Genomic DNA, 24175 nt, shown 5'->3' with positions numbered 1-24175 from the left:
AAAATTCTGGTGAAAAATAGTTGAAGAAATCTTCTAGAAACTAGAATAAAAATGTTAAAGTAAACAAGAATCAGAGAATAAAAAACAATAATTTAGGGGATTATGCCAGGAAAATGACTTTCAATCTGTAAATTTAAATACAGACAGGGCATGAATTAAGTGTGTGGCATTTTTCAGATTTGCAAGATACTAAAAAAAAAAAATTTCCCCCCATAATAGTTTCTGATTGCTGCTGTAACAAACAGCAAACCAAGTGGCTTTAAAAAAAAAAACCCAAGTTTATTATTTCACAGGTCTAGAGGTCAGAAATCTGAAATGGGTCTGCAGGGCTATATTCCGTGTGTGTGTGTGTGTGTGTGTGTGTGTGTGTGTGTGTGTGAAGAGTTTTGTTTCTGTGTGTGTGTGTGTGTGTGTGTGTGTAAGAGTTTTGTTTCTGTCGCCCAGATTAGTAAATTTGTGTAACAGAAAACCCCAAAATATCAATGGTTTAATACACTTTTTTTCTTCCAAAAGATCTTTTTGTGACAAAACGGGCTTCTAGAAGTCACCTGCTATCCTTTGCTCAGAGCTCCTCCCTCTAACTTCAAAGCCAGCAGTGTAGAATCTTTTCCCCTCTCTGACATCTTGTCTCCCTCTTATAAGGACTCTGATGATGTCCAGCCACCCAGACAATATTTAGGGTAATTTTCCCCATCTCCTTAATCACATATGCAGTTCCTTTTGCCATATAAGATAAAATATCAGTAGGTTCTGGAGATTCAGCTATGTACATCTTTGGGGGCTGTTATTCTGTCTACCATACTCCCATTTAGCTTTTTTCAGGAAGGTACTAGAGAACAGAGTTCATTTTTAAAAAGGAATTAAGCAAAGAAAAAAGAAACAAGTGATCTAACACACAGGAGAGCAGTGATATGCTGGAGAAACCAGCAATCCTGAATAAACTAAAGGTAATGCTCTACGAGGAATATCTGTAAGGAAAAAAAAATCTACTAGATTAATTGATATATTTTACTGTGATGCTTTAGCAGTTTGCCAAAGTATTTCAGGACAGATTAATAATAAATACATTAAAAATGGCAGTTATTAAGAGAAAGGAAAGTAAACAATTATATTAAAAGTTAATGTGATCTTAGTATACTATGTAGCTTAGGGTTGAATGACATTTACCTAGACAGTAGTGATAACACTAAACGTTGATTTAACCAAAACCTATGATATCACTATATGGAGAGGTGAAGGGACAAGAAGAGTGTATGAGGTACAAAGGGAATGTTCACACACTTGGAGGTGGTGTTGTTACTAAAGACCTATGTCACTGTCTTCCATAGGAGAAAGTCAACAGGTAATGTCTGAAATTGGAAAATCAAGAAATTGCAATGTAAGTATATTTAGACATAGTGAGTAACAGAAGAAATATTTAAAATACTTGACTTTTCCTTTGGTGAGAAGAATTGAGAATAGAGTGGAAGGGTTAGGGACTACAGGGTTTTCCTTAACCTAGAACGTGGCAAACTGTTAGTGCTCCCCAGTACATGTATGTTTCTCTACATTTCCCAGACTCCCCTGCAGTTAAAGTGGTGGCCTTGGGACTAAATTCTGACCAATAGAATGTGGCCAAATGGATATATCATTTTTAGGGTTGACCTCTATAATTTCTTGGGTGATATTTAACATACTTTCTTTCTTGTCACATAAGCTATGTACCCCAGGTCCTAGAAGGCAGAAGAATCATTCAAAATAAAAAAATTTGGCCTTGAATTTAATATTTCATCTGACTAGAAATAGCCACAATGGATCTTTTGTGAGAAAAAAACCATGTGTATTAAACCATTGATATTTTGGGTTTTTTTATAATAGAAGTAAATTCACTATGCTGGTTTTAAAACATGGACAAGAATTATTTGCCAATCCTTTTAGAAGAGGGATCTATGTCTCCTTTCCTAAAACAGAACAGGACTTGTGACTCACTTCTAAGCAAAAGAAAGTGAGGGAAGTAGCACTGTGTTACTTTTTGAAGCAAGGTCAGAAAAGGACAGGCAATTTTTGCTTTGTTCATTGCAAAACTCCCTTTGGAGCTCTGAGTCTAAGGTAAGAAGTCTGATAACCTTGCTGCCATACTGTGAGGAAGCCCTAGCCATATGGAGAGTTATGGAAGCTCTGCTAGCATGCCTACCCACTCTAGTCTTCCTAATTGAATTACCAAAAAAAAAGTGATAACTGTGACCTACTGACAATACCACCTGTGAGCATAATAAAATGTTTGTTCCAATCCACCATATTTTGGAGTAATTTATTCGATGGCAATAGCAAACCAATGCTCTAACAAGTAGTATCATTTGCTTTTTAATCTGTACAATTTAACTACTTTGATAAAACTTAAGAGTTAAGCTAAAAAGGAAAATGATTGTGAATTATTTATTCCTGACTTAGAGACTTTGCTCTTCCACTTTCCTTACCCAGAAAGTTCACCTTTCTCCCTAAAACACTGGCTTTCAAACTTTTTATAGTTTGAAATACACTAAGAAATACATTTTACAAACAAGCCCTAGTGCATACATACAAGCTATATAATTGAAATCTCCATAAAGTAGTACTTTACTAAGTAAAATTAAACTTACATGCACTGATATTTTCAATCTATATTGTTTCCTAAGTGCTTACAAATGGATCAAGACCCCACTAATGGGTCCCATATAATTCCCTTTACAGTTGAAAAACACTGTCCTAAACCTAAATCATTCTTCAAGGCCTTACCCAAGTTGGAAAAAGAAGCCTTTCGTGACTACTCCATTCTGAGCTTTCTTGAAATCCCTGTAATTTATGAAATGGCGTTTTAATCTCGATAGTAAGAATATTGCATTTTCTGTACTACCCATGCTTTACTTGTATCGTGAACACTTCTAGGGCATTGTAGTATCCTTTATCTACCACTTGATAAATTCAAAATACTCAATAAACATTGCTCAACATTTGACCGTTGTGTTTCAAAATCTTAGCTGTTAAGAGTGTACTTCAATTTGGGCATTCTTTGGGAAGAGGCATGGAAAAATGGTCTAGTAACTTATCCACATATCACACTTAACTTTAGACTGGAAACGCATACAAAGTACTCTTAACTCTATATGCGTGTTTTTATGCAAACCAAATCATAAAGATACAAATGATTTTTCTAATAGCTTTCATTACCATACAGCGCATGAAATAATGATACTGATATAGCCACGAAAGCGTACTAGAGCCAAATTCTTATAACTAAAATATCTTTGAGATGGGTAAAATGCGAACTTTTCTCTGGGTACAACATTTCTTCACAACTCACTGCAACTATGCCTTCAGAGTATGTTTCGAGAACCGCGTCCCAATTATGTTGTCCCAGCAAGGATCAGGAGGAAGCTGGTTGAAAGGCTGCGAGGCGTGAGCCAGGTCCCAGACGAACTCGGCCCTGCCCCCGCCGGAGCCTCTCAGGAGCTGTACAACAAGGCCGCTGAGTGTGAGGGTGAGGCAGCACTTCCCGTTTAACCCCGCCCTGCTGTCGTGCCTGCTCGTGGCTTCAGCCGCGCGAACTGCGGCGTGTCGGGCCCGGCCCTAGCAACACCACTAGTAACGGCCTGGCTCCTCCCTCTGGTGTTACCGGGAAAGCGCTCCGTCTGGTCCGTGCGCGATCACGGCCCGGCGCGCGCCTTGGGCTCGGGTGGAGTTGAAGACGCGTGGAGCTGCTCGACTCGCGGGTGTGCAGGTCTGAGTACCACTCTGATTCCTGGTGCAGGTCTCTGCGCGTGGAGCGTGGTCTGGCCCCAGAGTTGCGGCAGCGGGAAGTGGACCTTCCTTGTCAGAACCCTAGCGGAGATCACGCTGGGTGTCGCCTGTGACGGGGATCCTCGGTCCCTGCGCGGGCTCTTGTTTTTTGTTAGGATGTTGCGGGCCCTTGGGGAAAACGTTTCCAAATTTTTCCGCAAAAAACAGTTATTTTTTCCTACCAATGATTTTCGGTGCATTCCGCCCCAACGAAAGTTTGTCCTGGCAAAGCAAAGTCAGTTCCCTAGGAACCCCATTATCTTTTTTTTTTTTTTTTTTTTTTGGTATTTGGAGTGGTTTGTGGGGGTTATCACGAAAGGGGAAGAGTAGCACAGACGTAGAATTAGGGATGCCATGCAGTGTATTTAAAATACCGAGGTTGTGGTTACGTAATAAGCAAAAGAGCCTGTTTCTTACGTCTAAATTATTTATTGGGAATGTAGGACAAATAAGGAAGTATGTTAACATTTTCAGGCGCCAGGTCCACAAAGTTGGATGGTAAAATCAGTACTTCAGATCGCAACATTTAAGGACTAACCCAATGCACCATGAAAACGAAGGCAAGACCGTCTGCGACCATATGGTGGGTGGTGTGGGAGGGGCCATTAATCCTATATTTTAAAAGGGCACTACCTTGGATTGTGAAAAATGAATGTTGGACCTCGAGGTCCTATATGACCAGGTTCTTAAAAATACTCTAGCAAGAAAATTTGAAGTGGTTTTTATCTAGTACTAAATAGTCTATATATATAATGTTCCATTGGGAAGGAGGTGAGTCAGCTTACAATAATGAAAGAGGTAGAAGCCTTTTCTGTTATTATTTTGGAAAAAAAAGAAATTGCCAGCCTGCCACCTGTGCTAGGCTGCACATGGCCCGTAAAGGTAGTTTGTCAGATACTTCAGTAGCAAGATGCTTACTGGATGTGTTTTGCAGAATGGTTTTAATTTAGTTAACAAGTGTTTATCGAATTCCTCCTGTTGCATAAGAATCATGAATAGGTGAGATCAGGAAAGGATCTTCTCTTACAGAGTTGAATGCTAGAGGGGCCAGCTTCACGAAAGTACCTCTACAATAAGTGGATTTTTCCATGTCAAATATGTGTAATCAATAATAAGTACTTAAAGAGGTTTAAGACCTTGCCATGGCCCATCTATGAGTTAATAAGGAACTGAATTAGAGTCCTGACTTTGAGAATGAAGATAGAGGATTATGTACAAGGTAAAATTGATGCAAACTTGGTGAGTATAATTTGGGGTGGGAATTGGGTAGAAGGAGGAATAAAAAAATTAATGTATTTTCAGCCCTAAGTTCCAGGAAGATGGACACACCATCAAGGTGTTAAAATTGTTAGTTCCATAGGAATAGTCTTTATGTTTTCTAAGTCTTTTTAGCTCCGATGACTCAAATTGTATTTCCTTGCACATATTTTATGTTAACAGGTATGTTTTAAAGATTTTAAATAGCCGCATTTGTAACATATGATTTACTCACAGTTGAGGCAGGCTGTTGGCTAGGTTAGGACAAATATCCTGATCATGTAGTTTCAGAGACCTTTGGAGGTAGCTGCCCATGATTTACAATTGCTGGCCTCTTCTGTGTGGTCACCTCAGCCATAAGTGAGAGTATGCAGGGTGAACTAGAAGATGGAGCCATTAACATTTCTATTTTACTGTCTTACAGGTATCTGTGGTGTTTGATTTTTGTAGAGGAAGGTTATTTATATAAGGCTTCACTAATATCCATTTAGTTATTTGGATAGGAGGTCCGTGAACTACAAAATGGTATTTCTGAGGCATCTCTAAGACAAATGCACTTTGAGTGCCCTAGAATAACTCCAAAAACTCACCAGTAGTTTTCTGCTAAATGTCAAGCAACCACAGTAACTGTCATGACATCACAGGAACTGCATTTTTCAGTCCCACTATGTCCAAGTTTTTGAGTGACAGATGCAGTTCCACTAAATAGCTACTGGAATACCCAGGGAAATAAGTCAGGTTGAATTAGTCCTATCAACTTTCTTTTTTTAGGATGAATCCCATCATCTGAGTAACTCAGGATTATGAAAGCCTCAAAATGTTTCTCTGTAAGAACCACAAGCAACACCAGAACAAACCCAAAGAGGGTTTAGGTGAAACTTAGCCTCGTATGTGCAGCAAAGAGATGTCAATAGAGCATTTGCAACTCTGATTTCTGAGGACTAGTAGGATCTCTTCCCAAACTTTTTCTTCTCTCTTTTAGATATACGATCTCACTTTGTTGTCCAGGCTGTTCTTAAACTCCTGTGCTCAAGTGATCCTCCCACCTTGATCCCCCAAATGCTGGTATTATAGGCATGAGCCACCATGCCCACCACTTTCCAAACTTGGAACTTCTTTACCTCATTTATAGTTAGACTCTAGGAAAGTTCCAAACCTCCTGAAATTGTGTGCAAAATATTATGTTGTATATGCATTTTCTAGGGATGAGGTTTAAGATTTTAATGTGATTCCTAAAAGGATCTGAGACTCAAGAAAAGATGGCATCTTAATTTATTGCACTTTTAGTCATTGAGGACATGTTCACAAAGATTGAAGCCATTTTTAGGCAGGTGATTTAGAGTGGTGGTCAGAAGTAGGTAAGATTTTCTATTTGTGAGGCAGGAAGAAGGGATTGGACCATTGTTCTTAAATACTGCTTTCTTACCCAAAATGTAAATCTGTGCCTAATCAGTTACACAGCAAAAATATTTACTATATTTTGGTTTTCCCCCTTGGGTACATTTGGCAAATACCTTTTTCTACTATAACTGGTATCTTTGCATCTTTTTATTTGGGTCTCAAGCTCACTAGGACTTACAATCTTTAAAGAAAAAAATTCATTTGATGAGTAATTAAATTAGGGGCATTAACTTCTTGTCAGCAAATTATGTTGGACTTTGTGTTTCTCTGGACTTTTTGTTCACTTTCTATTTGGGAGACCACAAAGTGTTTCCTATTGAAGTCACAGCATTTCTCTTGTCACTGTTACTACTTAAAGTAGCTGGAGCTTCATAGTTAAACAACAATGCCAGAAGGCTTTATAATAAGAGAATTATTTTACAGCTGTGGAATGCATATCGAATCAATAGGGCCCCAGTGTTGTTTCTCTGTTGAAAGATATCTTCCTTACAGGGTATGCAGATAACAATTTTGGCAGCCATCACCCTTCTTTGAAGGAAATATTAAGTGGGAAAGTTATTTTACTATTCTTCTCTAGTACTAAAGAATATGAATGATGTATGTTTTTAAAAAGCATAAATTCTTAAAGTGGACATTAATATTACTCTGTAAATTTATAAAATTTGTAAGATAATATAACATGTATTAATAAGTACTAAAACAGCACACAACTGTGACTTAAATTGAATAATTTTCATTGTACAGACTGAGTAAAATGTTTTCTGTTTTTATTTCGTCTCCTCTCGACACTTTTTTATAGGGCACCTATGATATGTGTTTTAGAAATAGCTGTTAAACTTTGGCTTGAATGAAGAATGTCTCTCAATCCACCTATATTTCTCAAACGAAGTGAAGAAAATAATTCAAAATTTGTGGAAACAAAACAGTCACAAACTACTTCCATAGCTTCAGAAGATCCCCTTAAAAACTTACATTTAGCATCTCAAGAAGTTCTTCAAAAAGCTCAGCAAAGTGGGAGATCAAAATGTCTCAAATGTGGTGGTTCCAGAATGTTCTACTGCTATACATGTTATGTCCCAGTTGAAAATGTACCTATTGAACAGATTCCACTTGTGAAGGTTAGTAAGAAATTTAATTGTTTGAAAGTAAGAAAATAGATTTTTAAAAGACATCTCATACATACCTATTTTAATTTAATTGATAAAGGAAGTATATTTATGGAAAATTTAGTCCTACAGACTACTAAACCACTTTGTTTTTCTTGTCTCTGGGTCTGAAATGGTGTTTTTAATGAAACCAATTTTTCATTAATAATTATAATTTCTTTGCAACATAGGAAAAATTGTGTGATATAAACATATGAATACTAAAAAAAAAGCTTATAGACACCCTGAAGGAGCTCCAAAAACTCAGGTCTTTGTACTGCTCCTTGAGAAAATACTATTCTAGTAGAACTAGTCAATTTTTACTTAGACTTTTATGACTTAATCTTATCCTATACATGGGGATGGAGCAGATTTCATTGACCAAAAGGAAAATAAAATTTAAAAACTAAGACTTATTCCCTGGGCTATGTTATCATTAGAGTGATTTTAAGCCCAATTTAAAAGGTCATTCGAATTGATTGCTAACATCCCAAACTTTAGGAATAAATCAATTAATGTATAAAATTTGACTACTGTTTATTACGACTTCAGAGAGAGTAAACCCTACACATGGGCTCATTAGAACTTGCCAGTTAAATAAAATAAAAAAATAAAAAATAATAAGTCGTAGCTGTATTTTTAAATATTTGTTGTGATGATTTTAAAGTTCATTTAAATTTGAAGAAAAGTACTTTGACACTCATATTTTATTTGAATTTCAATTTAGCCTATATCATCTTGACCAGTCCATGGTGTCCTCAGCATCTAAAACCACACATATAAGCTAATGGAAAGTTTATTAGCCAAGAATAAGGAAGTGTGGAATTTAATATAAGCTTCACAGTTTGCTCAGAAAAACCAAGAACTTGAGAGTAATAATTATTTTCAAGTTTCCCATTATCTTACAGGAATGTTACATTTTGAAGTATGGTTTTTGAAGTATACATAGAATTATTCTATCTTATAATTATCTCATTATTTTGACTGTAGCACTGGATTCAAGAATTTAATATATGTTAAAACTTATTAGATTGTACACTTTAAATATGTATAGTTAAAAACATAAGAAAAATAGTTTTGTCCTCCAGGGTAAAAGTGTGCCCAGGGTAAATTCCTAGAATCCTATTTATTTAATGTGGAATGGGAACTTGAAGATTGTGGGAAATACCAAATAAAACAAAAGGTCATTTAAAAGCTGAAGTCAAGAACACATCTCCAGAGGGTTTCTTATATATAGTAGGGTAGATGACTTGGCATTTTTTTCATAATCATGGCTGAATGCAGTACTTATATAAGAATTATAACAAGAGCTAAACCAAAAAACGCCGAAGCGAAATAAGAAAAGTGTAATTTAGAAATCCAAAAGAATATTATTTTTGCATAGAGACATGTTAGTCTGTAACAAATAATGAAACTTTAAGGGAAATACTTAGGCAACACGGGTCCCAATCCCCAGACCACAGACCAGTACAGTCCTAAGGAACCAGGCTGTACAAGAGGTGAGCTGCCAGAGAGCAAGTGAAGCCTTCAACTGTATTTACAGCCACTCCCCATGATTTACGCTGCCACCTGAGCTCTGCCTCCTGTCAGATCGGCGGCAGCATTAGATTCTCATAGGAGCATGAACCCTGTTGTGAACTGCATATTCATGGGACCTAGATTGCAGGCTGTTTATGAGAATCTAATGCCTGATGATCTGTCAGCGTCTCCCATCACCCCCAGATGGGACCATCTAGTTGCAAGAAAACAAGCTCAGGGCTCCTGCTGATTTTACATTATGGTGAGTTGTATAATTATTTCATTATTTATTATAATGAAAGAATAATAGAAATAAAGTATACAATAAGTGTAATGTGCTTGAATCATACTCTGCCCCAACCCTGGTCTGTGGAAAAATTGTCTTCCATGAAACCAGTCCTTCTTCCCAGAAAGACTGGGGACTGCTTTTTAGGCAAGATGATTTTAAAGAGAGTTTTGTGATATAAAGATTACACCTCTTAGACTTATTGTTACTATTTTTTAAATTGATAATTATTTAATTTGTGCTGTTGAAAATGTGATGCCGAAAATCATGATGTTTACTACAAAGGATAACAGTTTTGACCTGAAAGTATATATAAGGAACAGAATTTCAACTTGAATTTTAGATCTGAAGCTTTTTGCTCAAACTTACATTTCCTTTTAAAATAGCATAAGAGGCCAGGTGCAGTGGCTCACTTGTAATCTCAGCACTTTGGGAGGCCGAGGCAGGTGGATCACTTGAGGTCAAGAGTTCAAGACCAGCCTGGCCAACATGGTGAAAAACCATCTCTACTAAAAAAAAATACAATTAGCTAGGCATGGTGGCAGGCACCTGTAATTCCAGCTACTTGGGAGGCTGAGGCAGAATTGCTTAACCAGGAGACAGAAGTTGCAGTGAGCTGAGATTGCACCACTGCACTCTAGCCTGGGTGGCAGAGTGAGACTCCATCTCAAAATAAATAAATAAAAATAAAATTAAGTAGGCAAACCTAGAGTTTATAGGAATTATAAAAGTGTCCATGGCACACATACTGAAATGCAATAACAAATGAAAATGACATTGGAGCTTTGCTGTAAGAGAAGATTCTGTGTTAAATGAGTTGAAAATAATTGTCCTAATACATGATTAACAATTCCAAGGAAGAAATTTGAGTTTGCTTTGTAACAATCACCATTCTTAATATTCTGGTCGAGAAAAGTATAACTTTTAAACCATATGCATATGTATAGGAATTTATTGTGAGCTTCCTATGTAGCTTTAGAGACCCTTTGTATTAACATAAAAATTAGAATGTTTATATTTGTTTTTTTATTTGTCCTTTTTTTTACCTTTAGCTTCCATTGAAGATTGACATCATTAAACATCCAAATGAAACAGATGGCAAAAGTACTGCTATACATGCAAAACTCTTAGCACCTGAATTTGTAAACATTTACACATATCCTTGTATTCCAGAATATGAAGAAAAGGACCATGAAGTAGGCAACTTATTTTTTATAACTCTTCACATTGGATATAAAAATGAATTTTAACCTCCATTGCCTTTCTGAACTTACTCAAACATAATTTAATATTTTTCTTCATAAGCTAGCATTATGCTCAGGTAGCATTAGACAATATACAGTATATTTCATTGATATCTTCAAAGGTCACATGATTCTAGACTGCTATGCTTTTTGAGTCTCTCTGCATTTTATAGCTTTTCTGCCTTATGTCTAGGTTTTTACTCTTTGCCAATATTAATGTGCCTGCTTTTACTTTTTCGCCTCTCCTCCTGTCTCTGCTACACATAGATGATCTAATTTGATGCAAACTGGGAAACCAGATTACAAGTGTTGTTGGAATTTCTCTAAAAGAAGAAAACTGAGTTAGGATGTTCAGGAATCCTCCTAAATTAAGAGCTTTAATGCATAGCCTTTATAACATTTCTTTTGGCTGCTTAGAGGCCTTCCTTGCTCATTTTTAGATTCTTAATTGGTTTTCACTTAGTTGCAATTGCCACATTGGTGAGATGGGTCGTCTTACTGAAAAGCAATTTTGCAATATGTCTCAAAAAATTAGGCCTTGAGTACTGAAAGAAGCATGTAAAAGCCTTTTGGTCTCTTGGAGGCCATTTGTTGGTGTGGCTGATCTAGAAACAAAATTAAAAATTCATTCATTCATTTGTTCCAGGAAGAACTTGGTAAATTTTTACTTTCCTATTTATCTCTCTCTATATGTATTTTTTTGATTGAGTTTATATAGAAAATTATGTTTGTAAGTAATATTTAAGTTTTGGATCTAGGAAAATGCTTCCTTCTCTGGTCAGCTAGAGTCCATTTATGTTGATTAGAAAATGTAGTGCTAGGTTCTGTAAGGAGATGTGATATGCTTAAAATCTAAGAAAATTCAGAAGTGCTGGACTTTGCTAACTGATTATAGGGGGAAATATAGACATGTATTATGAATATTTTTAAACTTTCACAACTTTGAAATTTATAAAATTCAAGTTTTTTGCTTTTTGACAGAGTCTTGCTCTGTTGTTCCCAAGTTGGAGTGCAGTGGCACGATCATAGCTTGCTTCAGCTTTAAACTTCTGGGCCCAAGCAGTCCACCTACCCCAGCCTCCAGAGAAGCTGAGGCCCCAGGCATATGCCACTACTCCCAGCTAAGATTTTTATTCTTTGTAGAGACTGGTCTAACTATGTTGTCCAGGCTGGTCTCGAACTCCTGGGGCTCAAGTGATCCTTCCACCTTGGCCTCCCAAAGTACTGGGATTACAGGCATGACCTACTGTGCCTGCCCAAGATTTTTTTGTTTTTTAATTTTATTTTATTATGATTTTCTTTTTATCTTTTTAAAAATTTTTATGCTCATTGAATAAAATTTGGGAAATAGAGAAACATATGGGGATAAAATTCCCTTGATTCTACCAACATTTATTCACTTAACAAATATTTACTTGGTGCGTGCTTCGTGCCAAGAGCTGTTCAGACATTGGAGGCTCTAACAATATCAATCTCAGTAAAATTGTGCTGAAAGAAAAGAGCTATCGTAATTCATAAAATTTTCCTGGAAGGTTAGTTTTTTTCATTTAATTTTTCACTGTAATAAATATACTTAGATATTGTGCATGTGTGTGTTTAGGATTATTTTATTATGTTCCCATAATGAAATCATTCGGCAAAAGGGTATGAATATTTTAAGACTCTTGTTTTAAATTGTCAAATTGCTTTCATGAAGAGTTATGCTATTTAATCCTGACCTCAAACCACTGTTTCTTCACCAGCATTCACTGTCATTTATCTTTGCTTATGATATAGATGAAAATGGCACTTAATGACTGAAGAGTTTCAGTGGTTGTTTTACAAAGTATCATGTACTTTGCTTTTTATCTTACTAAAAAATTATATAATTTAGTCTTCTTATTTCAAGTATGATTAACTTGGCCTCTGTCAGTCGGCGAATAACATATTTTGAAATAATACTTTTAATTAGTATATTATGATTATAAATTACTAGGAGAGAGCTAGAACTTTACCATACATATTAAAGAGGCATATGCAATAGAACCAACCTACTGCTTGTTTCTCAAATATTCAACATGTTTTTCTTAAAATTTTAAATCAATCAAAATTTCTATATTTTGAAGATCATAATAGCACACTGCTAACCCAGTTTTATTTGTTTTAGGTTGCTCTCGTTTTTCCTGGACCTCAGTCTATCTCAATAAAAGATATTTCTTTTCATCTGCAAAAAAGGATTCAAAATAATGTTAGAGGCAAAAATGATGACCCTGACAAGCCATCTTTTAAACGCAAAAGAGCTGAAGAACATGAGTTCTGTGATTTGAATGACAGCAAGTGCAAAGGCGCAACACTGAAAAAAATTGTATTTATAGATAGCACCTGGAACCAAACAAACAAAATAATCACTGATGAGCGACTTCAAGGTAAAAAAAAAATGTTTTTTGGACTGCTCTTCCCTCAGACTTATTTTGAAAAACTAACAGACAATATGAAAGAAGAATTGGATTTAATACCTATACATTTAGCCACATTTGCTTTATTTCTCTTTCTCTTTATTACGTATATGAGTATGTATTTATATATTCTATATTTTTTTTGTTTTTTTGGTTGACCAATTGGAAGTTGACCAATCAGGCTTTGTAAAACTTCACCCTTAAATATTAAGTGTACATTTCTATTTTTTTAATTATTTTGAGACAATCTCACTCTGTTGCCCAGGATGGAGTGAAATGGTGCGATCTTGGCTCACTGCAACCTCCTCCTCCTGGGTTCAAGCAATCCTCCCACCTCAGCCTCTCATTTAGCTGGGATTATAGGTGCCCGCCATCATGCCTGCCTAAATTTTGTGTTTTTAGTACAGACGGGGTTTCACCACATTGGCTAGGCTGGTCTCAAACTCCCAACTTCAGGTTCTCCTTTTGCCTTGGCCTCCCAAAGTGCTGGAATTACAGGCATGAGCGACGACGTCTGGCCTAAGTGTACATTATCTAAGAATAAGAATATTCTTCTATATTAATAAAGAAATGACTTCTCTGTTATAAACACCCTAATGGTGAACACATTTACCAAGAAGTTATACCTTCTCTTTGGTTTTTTGTTTTTTACCTTATAGTTTTTGTTTTATTTTGTTCTTTTGAGACAGAGTCTTGCTCTGTCACCCAGGCTGGAGTGTAGTGGTCCAATCTTGGTTCACTGCAACCTCTGCCTCCTGGGTACAGGCAATTCTCCTGCCTCAGCCTCGCTAGTAGCTGGGATTACAGGCACACACCACCATGACCGACTTAAGTTTTTTGTATTTTTAGTAGAGACAGGGTCTCACCATATTGGCCATGGTGGTCTAAAACTCCTGATCTCAGGTGATCTGCCCTCCCTGGCCTCCCAAAGTGCTGGGATTATAGGCATGGGCCATGGTGCCTGGCCTGCCTTACAGTTTTAAAAAATAACTTTATTAAGGAATAATTAATATATAATAAACTACACATATTTAGAGAGTATAAAAGTTTTCTCCTTTGTGTACAGCCATGAGACCATCACTACAAGTAAGAAAATGAACCTATCCATCCCCTAGCAAAGTTTCCATCTGCCATTTTATGATCTTTCACATCCAGCTTTCCTCACAGCACTCTCCAACCCCATCTCTAATCTATCAATTGTCTCTATCTAATCATTTTAGATTAGATGCATTTTCTGGAATATTACATAAGTTGAATCATACAGTATGTATTCTTTTCCTTTTTCAGTTTGGCTTTCTCACACAAAATAAATAACTTGACACTCATTGTTCTTGTAGCGTGTATCAATAGGTCATACATTTATTTCCAACTAGTATTTTGTTGTATGGGTATGCTACAATTACTGTTACCTATTTATCTGTTGATGGATATTTGTACTGGCTGTTCCTCATTTTCTGCTGTTTCAAATAAAGTTGCTATGATACTTAAAAAAAAAGTATGTTCTCCTGTATAATAAATACAGTACCATTATTATTCCTAAGAAAATTAATGAAAATTCCATCATATCATCTAATATACTGTCTGTATTCAAATTTCCCTAACTGACCCCAAAATACTTCTTGTAGCTTCCCCCCTACAGCATTTAAACTTATCACAGTTTATTTGGTTATTATGTATATTTAGTCTCTTATTTAGAGCAGTCTTGTTTTTGTTTTTCATGACTTAGACTTTTGTGAAGAGTACAGGTCAATTGTCTGAATGTTTCATTGTGATTCATTTCAGTCTAAATATGTTGGCTAGGACATTTACAGGTAAGGATAAATCCAGGTTGTCTATGTCTAGTTTATATCTATTGTTTTGGTATAATTATTAATAGCATGTCATTGCACTCTCAGAAATGAACCTTTTAGCTGATAAATTGTATGGTTAACCAATTCATAGGTGAATTCATACTTTATTGTTGCATCAAATTAGGAGGCATATAATGCAAGTTGTTCTATTATTTGTGATAATTTTCATTACTTGATTAAAGTGGTGATTGCCAGTTCTCTCTTTTATTAAGGTTTATTTTTTCTTTTTGTAAGTAGTAGTGATCTATGGGTGATGTTTTCAGACTATGGACTGTTTCCAAAAACTTTTCACCAAGTAGTTTTAGTATTCATTGATGATCCCTGCGTGAATTGAATAATTACATTGAGAATTGAAAAATGGTGAAATTTTAATTGCATGATTTCTTCTACATTTGTTAGCCAGTATTCTTATGTAAAGAAGAGCTTTTCCTTTTTCTCTTGTTCTTTATTTCTCTCTCTCCTACCTCTTTTTGAGATCACTATGAACTTATGGATTTTTTTCTCTAATTCATTATGTTATAATCTATTATAGCATATTGATGCTCATCTTTTTGATACAATCTTTTTGATGCTCGAGTTCTCTCAAATTTTGTCAGTGGAAACCCTTCAAGTACTTTATGGCATGGCCTCCTTTGTCCTTTTGGTACAACAGACAAGTTCATTTGTACTTTTTTTCTGCCTCAGACCTGGAATCAATTGTTTTTCTAAGAAGCTATAGTTGCTTTTAATAGGAAATGGTATTAGAAACTAAGATCTGGTAAATTCATTACTTTTGGGATGTCATTCCTTCAGTGGATAGACCCAAGAAAAATACATAGTTATGCATCATGAGTTCACACAGATAGTTTTAATTCATATTTAACATTATAAGGATTTTTATTTATTTTAGAGTGAAAAGCTTGGTTCCTAATAACAGTCGTTTAAAAGAGTTACTTTACTTGCCCATGTATGATTAGAAGGCAAGAAAGCTATTCAGTCGATATTAGGCAATTGCCAAAACAGTTTTAAATTGGGAGAGCTTCTCTCACGCTAGTGTTAAAAATGTGCATTATCTAGAAAGAACATTTTGACACTTTTTGGAGTCTGGTGTTCATTAATACCAAGCTGAAGTGAGTGACAACACTAGATTTAACTAGCTTAATTTATATAGTTTATGCATCTGACATCTTCATACATGTTAGTAAGGTTGCTTTGACAGTCGAATTGTGTGTTCTTTGTGTTGCATGTGTGTGGGAGAGAGGGAAGGGCAGGTACTAAGGAGCAGAAGATCTGAAAGAAATTTTGTTGCCAGTGTTTAATAGAGAGACAAACTCCTGAGCCCTAAGCCTGTGCTCTTTGAAAGAGAAAGGGAACACCGCCTGCCACATTCCCATGGATGTTTACAGCAGCAGGTTACTCGCCAGTTTGAAGATATTTCTGAGCGATTTTTCTTTATTGTTACCTTATATGGTAATTGAAAAGATCAAATAAAAAAAATAAGTAGAAACCCTTGACATAACTATAAAAGGAATTATGTGGTATTATTCAAAATCTCATTTCAGAGTGTTCACATTTGGCTTGCCTAAAATCAGATTTGTACAAAAGATTTTTGTTATTCCTTCCCAAGTCACATGGGAAGTATCATATATTTTAGTTCTATGACAGATCAACAATTTTTAAAGGGGCTTCTTAATCTTTAAAATTATAAAAGAAACATTTCTAGAGGGAAGTTTTCTGCATGGCCTACTTCAACCCCTGTCCTTTGTAGCTCCTTATTGCACCACAGGAAATAATTAGGGCTCTACACTTATTTGTAACCTCTGTATATGTAAAATACTAATTTCTGAATAAACCAAGTTACTTCCATAAGAAACAGTCCATGTTTGTTATAAATTTTTGGCTTTAGGCTTTAAAACTTTTTGTCATTTCATGGGATTAAGCTGAACAAACTAAGTTAAACCTCAATTAAACCCTCAGGTATATTGGAAATTATCTTTCCATTATCTTACTATGAATGCTGAGGTTAAGAATCCCCTTAACAATGTAAAACCGGACTGTTTTGCCAAATTTTTACAGAGAAATAGTTCTGTATGTTCTACTAATGTCAAAATAAAGCACTTGAAGTTAGAGTGCCTAATTTAATCATAAAAGGTAAACCTAAACCTACAAGTGAAGAATTATGTAACATTCTTAAAGATTTACCATAGGAAGCCTTGGCAGAAAGTAGAGGGACACATTGTTTCTTTTTGTTGGGCTGGAGTCCAAATTATTTAAACATCATTACACTGTAATTTGTTTTAAAAATTAACCAGCTCTTTCCCTTCATTTTGACTATATATTGATACAACTTTTAAAGTGATAACTTTGTTCACATTATAAGCATTGCCTAAACTACACTCACTGTGTCAGTGAGTACTGTGTCATATACTACCTTATTCAATCCTCACATCAAATGTATGAGGTAAAGGATGGCATCCTCACTTTGCAATTGAAGAAATAATTGGGCAGCATTTTTGGAAGGAAAAGCAATTTGTAATTATCTACTTTAAGTTTCTCCTGCTAAAATATTTTACTAGTTTGGAACCAGGTGTAGTGGCTTATTCCTGTAATCCCAGCACTCCAGGAGATGACGGCGGGATTATCACTTGAATGCAGAAGTTCTAGACCAGCCTAGACAACATAGCAAGACCTACATCTCAACAAAAAATAATTAGCCAGGGGTGGTAGTGTGCACCTGTAGTCTCAGGTACTTGAGAGACTGAGGCAGGAGAATTGCTTGAGCCCAGGTGTTCAAGGATGCAGTGAGCTATGATCATGCCACTATACTCCAGCCTGGGTAAGAGAGCAAAATGCCACCTCAAAAAAATGTTCACATTTTTACTATAATTTTATTATAAAGTTACTAATTGTTAGAAATACTAGGATATAAAAAATCTTTTTGCATTCAAGAAACTGAAATATTTAATGTGTTCTAGAATGCATACATATATGAGGCTGGTAGAAAAGACTGGAGAAATTCAAATTATAAATGTCTTATTTTATTTAGCATATCTGGGAATTTGTTCTTTTATCCATAGGTGCTGTGGCATCATTAAAGAATTTTAAGCTTGTCATTGATATGATTAGATTGAATTTAAAGTCTAATGGAAAGAATCGGGCTGGGATGTGACTTCCAGCTCTAATTCTTTCACTAAATAAGCAAAGAGGTTTTGTTTGTTTGTTTTTCACTGTTTTATATTCTTAAATTGTGATACATATGAAAGAATACACACACATGCACTCACACACATATATATGTAACATTGTTATAAAACATATATAATTATTAAGAACTCATGCATCAAGATAGTATTTCTAACTTCCTTTTATTCATGTTCTTCTCCCTTGTGCCATTCTTTTTCTTCCCCTGACAGTTAATTATTTTCCTGGATTATGCTTTTTTAAATTACAGTATTACATATATCTGTTTTCGTAAACTATGTATTATTTAGTTTTGCTTTATTTTGACCTATATGTTGTTTTCTTGTGACTTGCTTTCTAAAGTCATATTTTGTTTCTCAGATTTATCTATATTGTCATATCACTGTAGCTATATTTTATTCAATTTCACTGCTGAATAATATCTGGGAGTATACTACAATTTATCTAGTTTCCTGCTAATGAAACACTTTGGTTATTTCTAGTTTTTGCTATTACAAATAATATACTACTCACATTCTTGTGCAAGTATAAGCTCCTCTAGGAAACAAACATACTGAGGCGTCACATTGCTGAGTTGTTGAGTATGAGAATATTCACCTTTACAAGATAATGCCAAATTGTTTTTCAAAGTGTATATACAAAGGAATATTTCCATCATTAGTGTATAAGAGCTCCAGCGATCCATAATCTCTCCTACCTTGGTATTATCAAATGTCTGATTTTTGCCAATCTGGTATGTATAAAATGGTGTCTCAATGTCGTCTTCATTTACTTTTCTCTAATTCCTAATTGGATTGAGAATTACATTATTTGTTTATTTGGCCATATACAGGTCCTATTCTGTGAAATATCTATGCCCATTTTTTTAGTGCTTTATCTTAATTGATTTGTAGAAATTATTTATATATTCTAGAATATAGATAATATTATAAAATACCTTCTTGCAGTTTGTGGTTCATCTTTTTAATCTCTTTCTTTTGAGGAAAAAATTCTTAGTGTGGAATTTATCAATATATCTTTATCTTGTTTGAATATTTCACTTCTCCAAGATACTATATGGCTAATAATTTGCTTTAGATTTTTTGTATTTTCTGTGTAAGTAATGTCAATTGCATTTATTTTCATTTCTTATGCATCTAATTAATTTGTTGTTCTTTATTACTATGTTAAATAAGACCTCTAATGCAATATTTAATTGAAGCCCCGTAGAGGTCATCCATCTCATGTTTCGATCTGATAATCTATGTCTTTTAAATAGCAACTTTAGTTTATTTACATTTGCTGTGAGTATTGATATAATTGGATCTACTTTCTACCATCTTAATTTTTTGTTTGTCCTTTTTTATAATTTTTGTTTCTTTTGATTGAGTGAGGTTTTTTCTTATTCCATTTTTATTCCTATTTCAGTTCTTTTAGAGAATTGCACACATCACCTAAAAAGTTCAAAGCCAGACATGTTAAATGTCTCCTTTTTTACATTATATGGACTTCATATGCTGAAGCTTCATTCAGCCTCTTCCTGGTACACATTATTATTGTTAATATCATTATTTCTGTTCTGTTCTTTATTGTCAGTCTACAAATTAGATATTATTATTATTTTTGTTTTATACAGGCAACAGTTATCTGGATTTGCATAGATGTTTACCATTTTCTTTACTCAGTGTGTTATCCAATACATCCTTTAGGAATTCCTTTAATTTGATCTCTTGTTGGCATATGTTCAGTTTTCATTTGTTTATTAATGTCTGTCACTTTTTTCTTGATACATTGTTCTGCTGGGTTCATGATTTTAGGTTGCCAGTTTTGTTTTTTGTTGTTTTTGTTTTTTCTTTTTTCTTTTTTTTTTTTTTTTTTTTGACACTTGAAAGATATTATTCTAGTGTCTTCAGTATACTGTTGTGGCCAATGGGAAGTCTTTTGGTCATTCTAATTACCTTTTCTTTGTATATGATCCATCCCTTCTCCATGGCTTCTTTTAAAATCTTCTCTTTATCTTTGATGTTTTGCAGTTACATAAGTATGTAATAGATCTAGGCACTGATTTGTTTGTATTTATACTGCTTGAGACACATTATGTTTTATGTATTTGTGGCTTTGCATAGTTGAAAACAGTTTCTGGAAAAGTCATAGGCATTATCTATTTAACTGCTCTCTCTCTCTCTCTCTCTTTCATTTTCTTTGTTCTCTTTTCCCCAAACTCTTTTTAGTTATTTAATCCTCCTTATCTCTTAATATCTTTGCATTTCTTTTATTATTTATTTATTCTACATTTCTGGGGTAGCTTTTGAGAAAAAGTGAGATGTGACAGTGGGCAATCATTAATGACTTAGAAGTTCCAGTTGGTCATTGGGCCAATTTTGATGCTACCTTCTCTCTTTTATTTCTCAGTTTAAAATAAAATTTGCAAAAACAAACAAAAAGGGGGCAAATAAATATAGTATGAGTCCAATTACTGGCCAACGGAGCTAAAAGCATTCTGGATTTGTATGATGACAGCTGAGTTATAACGGATGAGAGTACTGTTCTGTGATTGCATTAATTATTCCCCTTTTAAATGTGCAAGAGCAAGGCATTCTACCTGACTGTGATATTGAGGCTCTGCAGCATACATGTAACAGAGCTAAAACAAACAAAAGACACCATAGCTTTAGGATGCTTTGTTCATAAAGATAGCCTGAAAGTGATAATCAAGAAGTAAACTTTAACCAGTATTAAGGACCATTAAGCTGCCTATCTCTCTCAGTTAATGATATTTTAAAGGTCAGTTTAGGCCAGGTACTATAGCTCACACCTATAATCCCAACACTTTGAGAGGCCAAGGCGGGAGTATCATTTGAGCCCAGGATTTTGAGACCAGCTTGGGCAACATAGCAAGACACTATCTTTAAAGAAAAGAAAAATACAAAATCTTAGCTGGATATGGTGGTGTGCGGATGTAGTCCCAGCTACTTGTGAGGCTGAGACAGGAGGATCACTTGAGTCCAGAAGTTTGAGGTAACCGTGGGATGTGATCATGCTGCTGTGATCTAGCCTGGGTGACAGAGCAAGACCCCATCTCTAAACAAACAAAAATATTAGTTTGTCAAGGAAATTAAACCCTTCTGAAAATTGGTGAATGTAGTCCTGTCAGAGATTCAGATTTTTAAAGATGCTGGTATATAGGAGATAAGAAGACATGAATATCTTAAATGTTAACTACTTTTAATTCATTGGTCTAAGACTCAGTGTTAACTGTCATGTATAAGATTTTATTCTTTGTTTTATGTTGCTTCTGTATATACCTTAAGGTGTTTAAGAAAATATTTCAAGCTGGTTTTGAAGGAACTTATCTGTAGTCTTTAAAAAAAAAGTGTTAGAATAATTAAGAGAAATCATTATTATTGTGCCAGGCCTGTGGTTAAGAAGAAATATTTATATTTTTTCTTTCTTTCTTTCTTTCTTTTTGACAGGGTTATTACAAGTTGAGTTGAAAACAAGAAAAACTTGCTTTTGGCGCCATCAAAAAGGAAAGCCAGATACTTTCCTTTCTACAATTGAAGCCATTTACTACTTTCTGGTAGACTACCATACTGATATATTAAAAGAGAAATACAGAGGGCAATATGACAATCTTTTATTTTTCTATTCTTTTATGTACCAGTTGATAAAGAATGCCAAATGCTCTGGAGATAAGGAGACAGGAAAACTTATACATTAGTTTTTAACAAGCCACTTATGTCCTTTTATTTTGCTAAAATTAATAAACTTATATTTCTGCTTTGTTTTTTCTTAAGAAATAATTATATATAATGCCTGTAAGACCATTTGAAAAAATTCGAGTCTCTCATATATTACTTTATATTTCTTAAAAGGAAGGAAATTGTATCTAGGGGAATTTTCAGAGATTCTTTTGACTGAAAAACTTATTTCAGAAGTTATTTGCTCAGTGAAACCTCAGTTTCATTACTACATTTTAATATAGTGTGTTTTGTCTCTGTTAGATATAACATATTCAATTAGATCTAATTAGCTCTTTATTTCAACATCTTTATATCTTTTCACCTGTACTCATGACCACCTTTAGAGGTAAATGGGGTTACAGTCTACTGGCTGAAAAATAGGTCATAAGTGATTTTTCTTGAGGTTAGTAGCAAACATAGGCAGAACTAGAATTAGAGTTCCAATATGTAGGACTGTTTCTTTAAGTCCTAAGGTTGTTAAAAGCAGAGACTCTGGAGCTAGATTACCTGAATTTAAATCTCAGCCTTTCTACTTATCAGCCATGTCAGTTTCTTCCATTTGTACAGAGCAGGCAATACTGAGCAGCTACCTTATAGGATTAACTGGAAATTAACTGAGTTAATATTGAAGGGGCTTTTAGCAGTACCTGAAATATAATAAGTGTTATATATATATGTTTGCTCTTTCTATTTTATTTGGAATTGTGATCTAATAATAATTGAAGCCTGGCTGCTAGTGGCCATCTCTGCTGCCAGGTGAAAAGAGCCTGCCTTAGAATGAAGTCGGCAATGGAAAGCAGAGTGGAGAAAGAAAAAGAGAGACTGAGTCCTGATGACATCATTTACTCACCTAGACCTAGCTGCTTGTGAATAGAGCCCTACTGTGCTGAGTAGCTTCTGTCTACTCTTTTCTATTCTGCTCTCTGCTCTGTGAGGTAGGTTCCCTTGCTCTCTTGCTTTTGGTTGGGTTCAACAAAATGGGAAGTACCAGTGGGAGATTAGATGTAGAGGAAAATGAAATGATGTACTTTATTTTCCTCTCCTTTCCTGCCCTGTCATAATCAGTTGGCTTATCAGGAATCCTATCCCTTCTGTTCCCAAGCAGTTATCCCAGTTACCTCACTAGGTTTAGTTCCTGCTCCCTCACTTTACCCCTTTTCACTTATGGCTGGTAATAGCTTATAGTTATTGATAGCCCCAGGGTAGTTCACAACCACTTGTTGCTTTCCCTAAACGCTGCTTGGACATTTGTAAATATTGCACTTGTTTTATTATACTCTTCTCAAATGTTCCCATTTGAAGTTGCCTTCTATTTCATTTTGGTACTCTGATAAATTCACCTGTTTGGGTGAAATAATATCACATTTCCTGAAGTATATACAGTGGGACACATCATGCTTTATGGGGGAAAATAGCTCTTGGTGAAATTAATTTGCTGTACATTAGTTTGTTTCCCTTCTAGGGATTCAGAAGGCAACCCATATTAAAGGTTCTGGAAAGTCCTGAAATAAACATTTTGAACTTTTTTTAAGCTGATAGATCTTAAACTTACTTGAATGTGTAGCACCTACTAACATTCCGTGGAAATAGGACATTTGGAATATTGTAATTAAGAGCAATTCCTATTAATATACATGTGGCAACTGAGAATTAAAGAGGTAAGTAAATTGTTGATAGATCATACTCCTAGTTGGTAGCAGAGCCTATTCTGGAATCTGGAACTTCTGATTTGGTTTGGTTCACCATTATATTATGCTATTCATAAAAAGGACTGTGGATTATATAAGGTTTGAACATTATTAGTCTTATAGTCTTAGCCAAATAAATTAACTGGCTTGCTTATTCAGCAGTTATTTTACAAGAATGGAATTAAAATAGTTTTTTAGTTGTTGTTTTTGTTTTTTATGTTTAGAACTTGGCCCTGAGAATACAGGAAGGCTTGAATTGATTTAAGCAGGGCCAAAGTTGGATTTCTCTGGGCTGTATTTGGACTTCCCTGAGCCAAAATCTATTGCATTTAACTGGCTTTACAAACCGACTAAATGTAACAGTTCAGAGGGAAAAGAAAAAAAAAAAGTGAGAGACAGAATAATTCTATCACTCATTTGCCCCCATCTTTCAGCTGGCACAAGAAAGATGACCCACGTAGTTGGTAAGAGCCTAATTTACAGCTAAGGCTAGATAAAATCTCAGGTTCTTTTCAAAAGAAGATAATAATGCCATTTAGAACAATGAACTGACTATACTTGTCTGGTTTTTCTTTGGTGTGATAGATTTAATAATGGCCCTAATTCCCTAATTCTTTATTCTTCCCTGTATTCATGGTCATTTTTCAGGTTCCT

The 24175-nt window shown here is 35.0% G+C and overlaps 2 protein-coding genes across 6 annotated transcripts in view; one reads left to right on the top strand and one right to left on the bottom strand.

Annotated features, from left to right (window-relative positions):
- The window catches only part of FAM227B (family with sequence similarity 227 member B), a 287158-nt gene that overhangs the window by 240235 nt on the left and 22748 nt on the right, over positions 1-24175 (bottom strand). Inside the window, exons 1-2 of one of the 5 annotated variants that reach the window (XM_032297817.1) lie at positions 3320-3528; positions 1282-1349 (exon numbers count right to left, since the gene is read on the bottom strand). The exons of 2 other annotated variants lie outside the window; for them this stretch is intronic. The gene's annotated coding sequence lies outside the window, so the exon portion shown is untranslated. Of the gene's footprint in view, positions 1-1281; positions 1350-3319; positions 3542-24175 lie in introns of those variants that run through there. 2 more of the 5 variants (XM_032297820.1, XM_032297819.1) reach the window with 2 other exon arrangements.
- On the top strand, positions 3603-22768 carry DTWD1 (DTW domain containing 1). Its single transcript, XM_032297821.1, has 5 exons — positions 3603-3736; positions 7253-7571; positions 10455-10598; positions 12793-13051; positions 21564-22768. Exons 2-5 carry the CDS (start codon positions 7308-7310, stop codon positions 21809-21811), a joined length of 915 nt encoding a protein of 304 aa, XP_032153712.1. The 5' UTR covers positions 3603-3736; positions 7253-7307; the 3' UTR covers positions 21812-22768.

Source organism: Sapajus apella, unplaced genomic scaffold (genome assembly GCF_009761245.1).
Source record: "Sapajus apella isolate SASKATOON/1434 unplaced genomic scaffold, GSC_monkey_1.0 scaffold37, whole genome shotgun sequence".
NCBI lineage: Eukaryota > Metazoa > Chordata > Mammalia > Primates > Cebidae > Sapajus > Sapajus apella.
The sequence above is the reverse complement of the archived record's forward strand: the minus strand, read 5'-3'. Positions and strand labels throughout refer to the sequence as shown.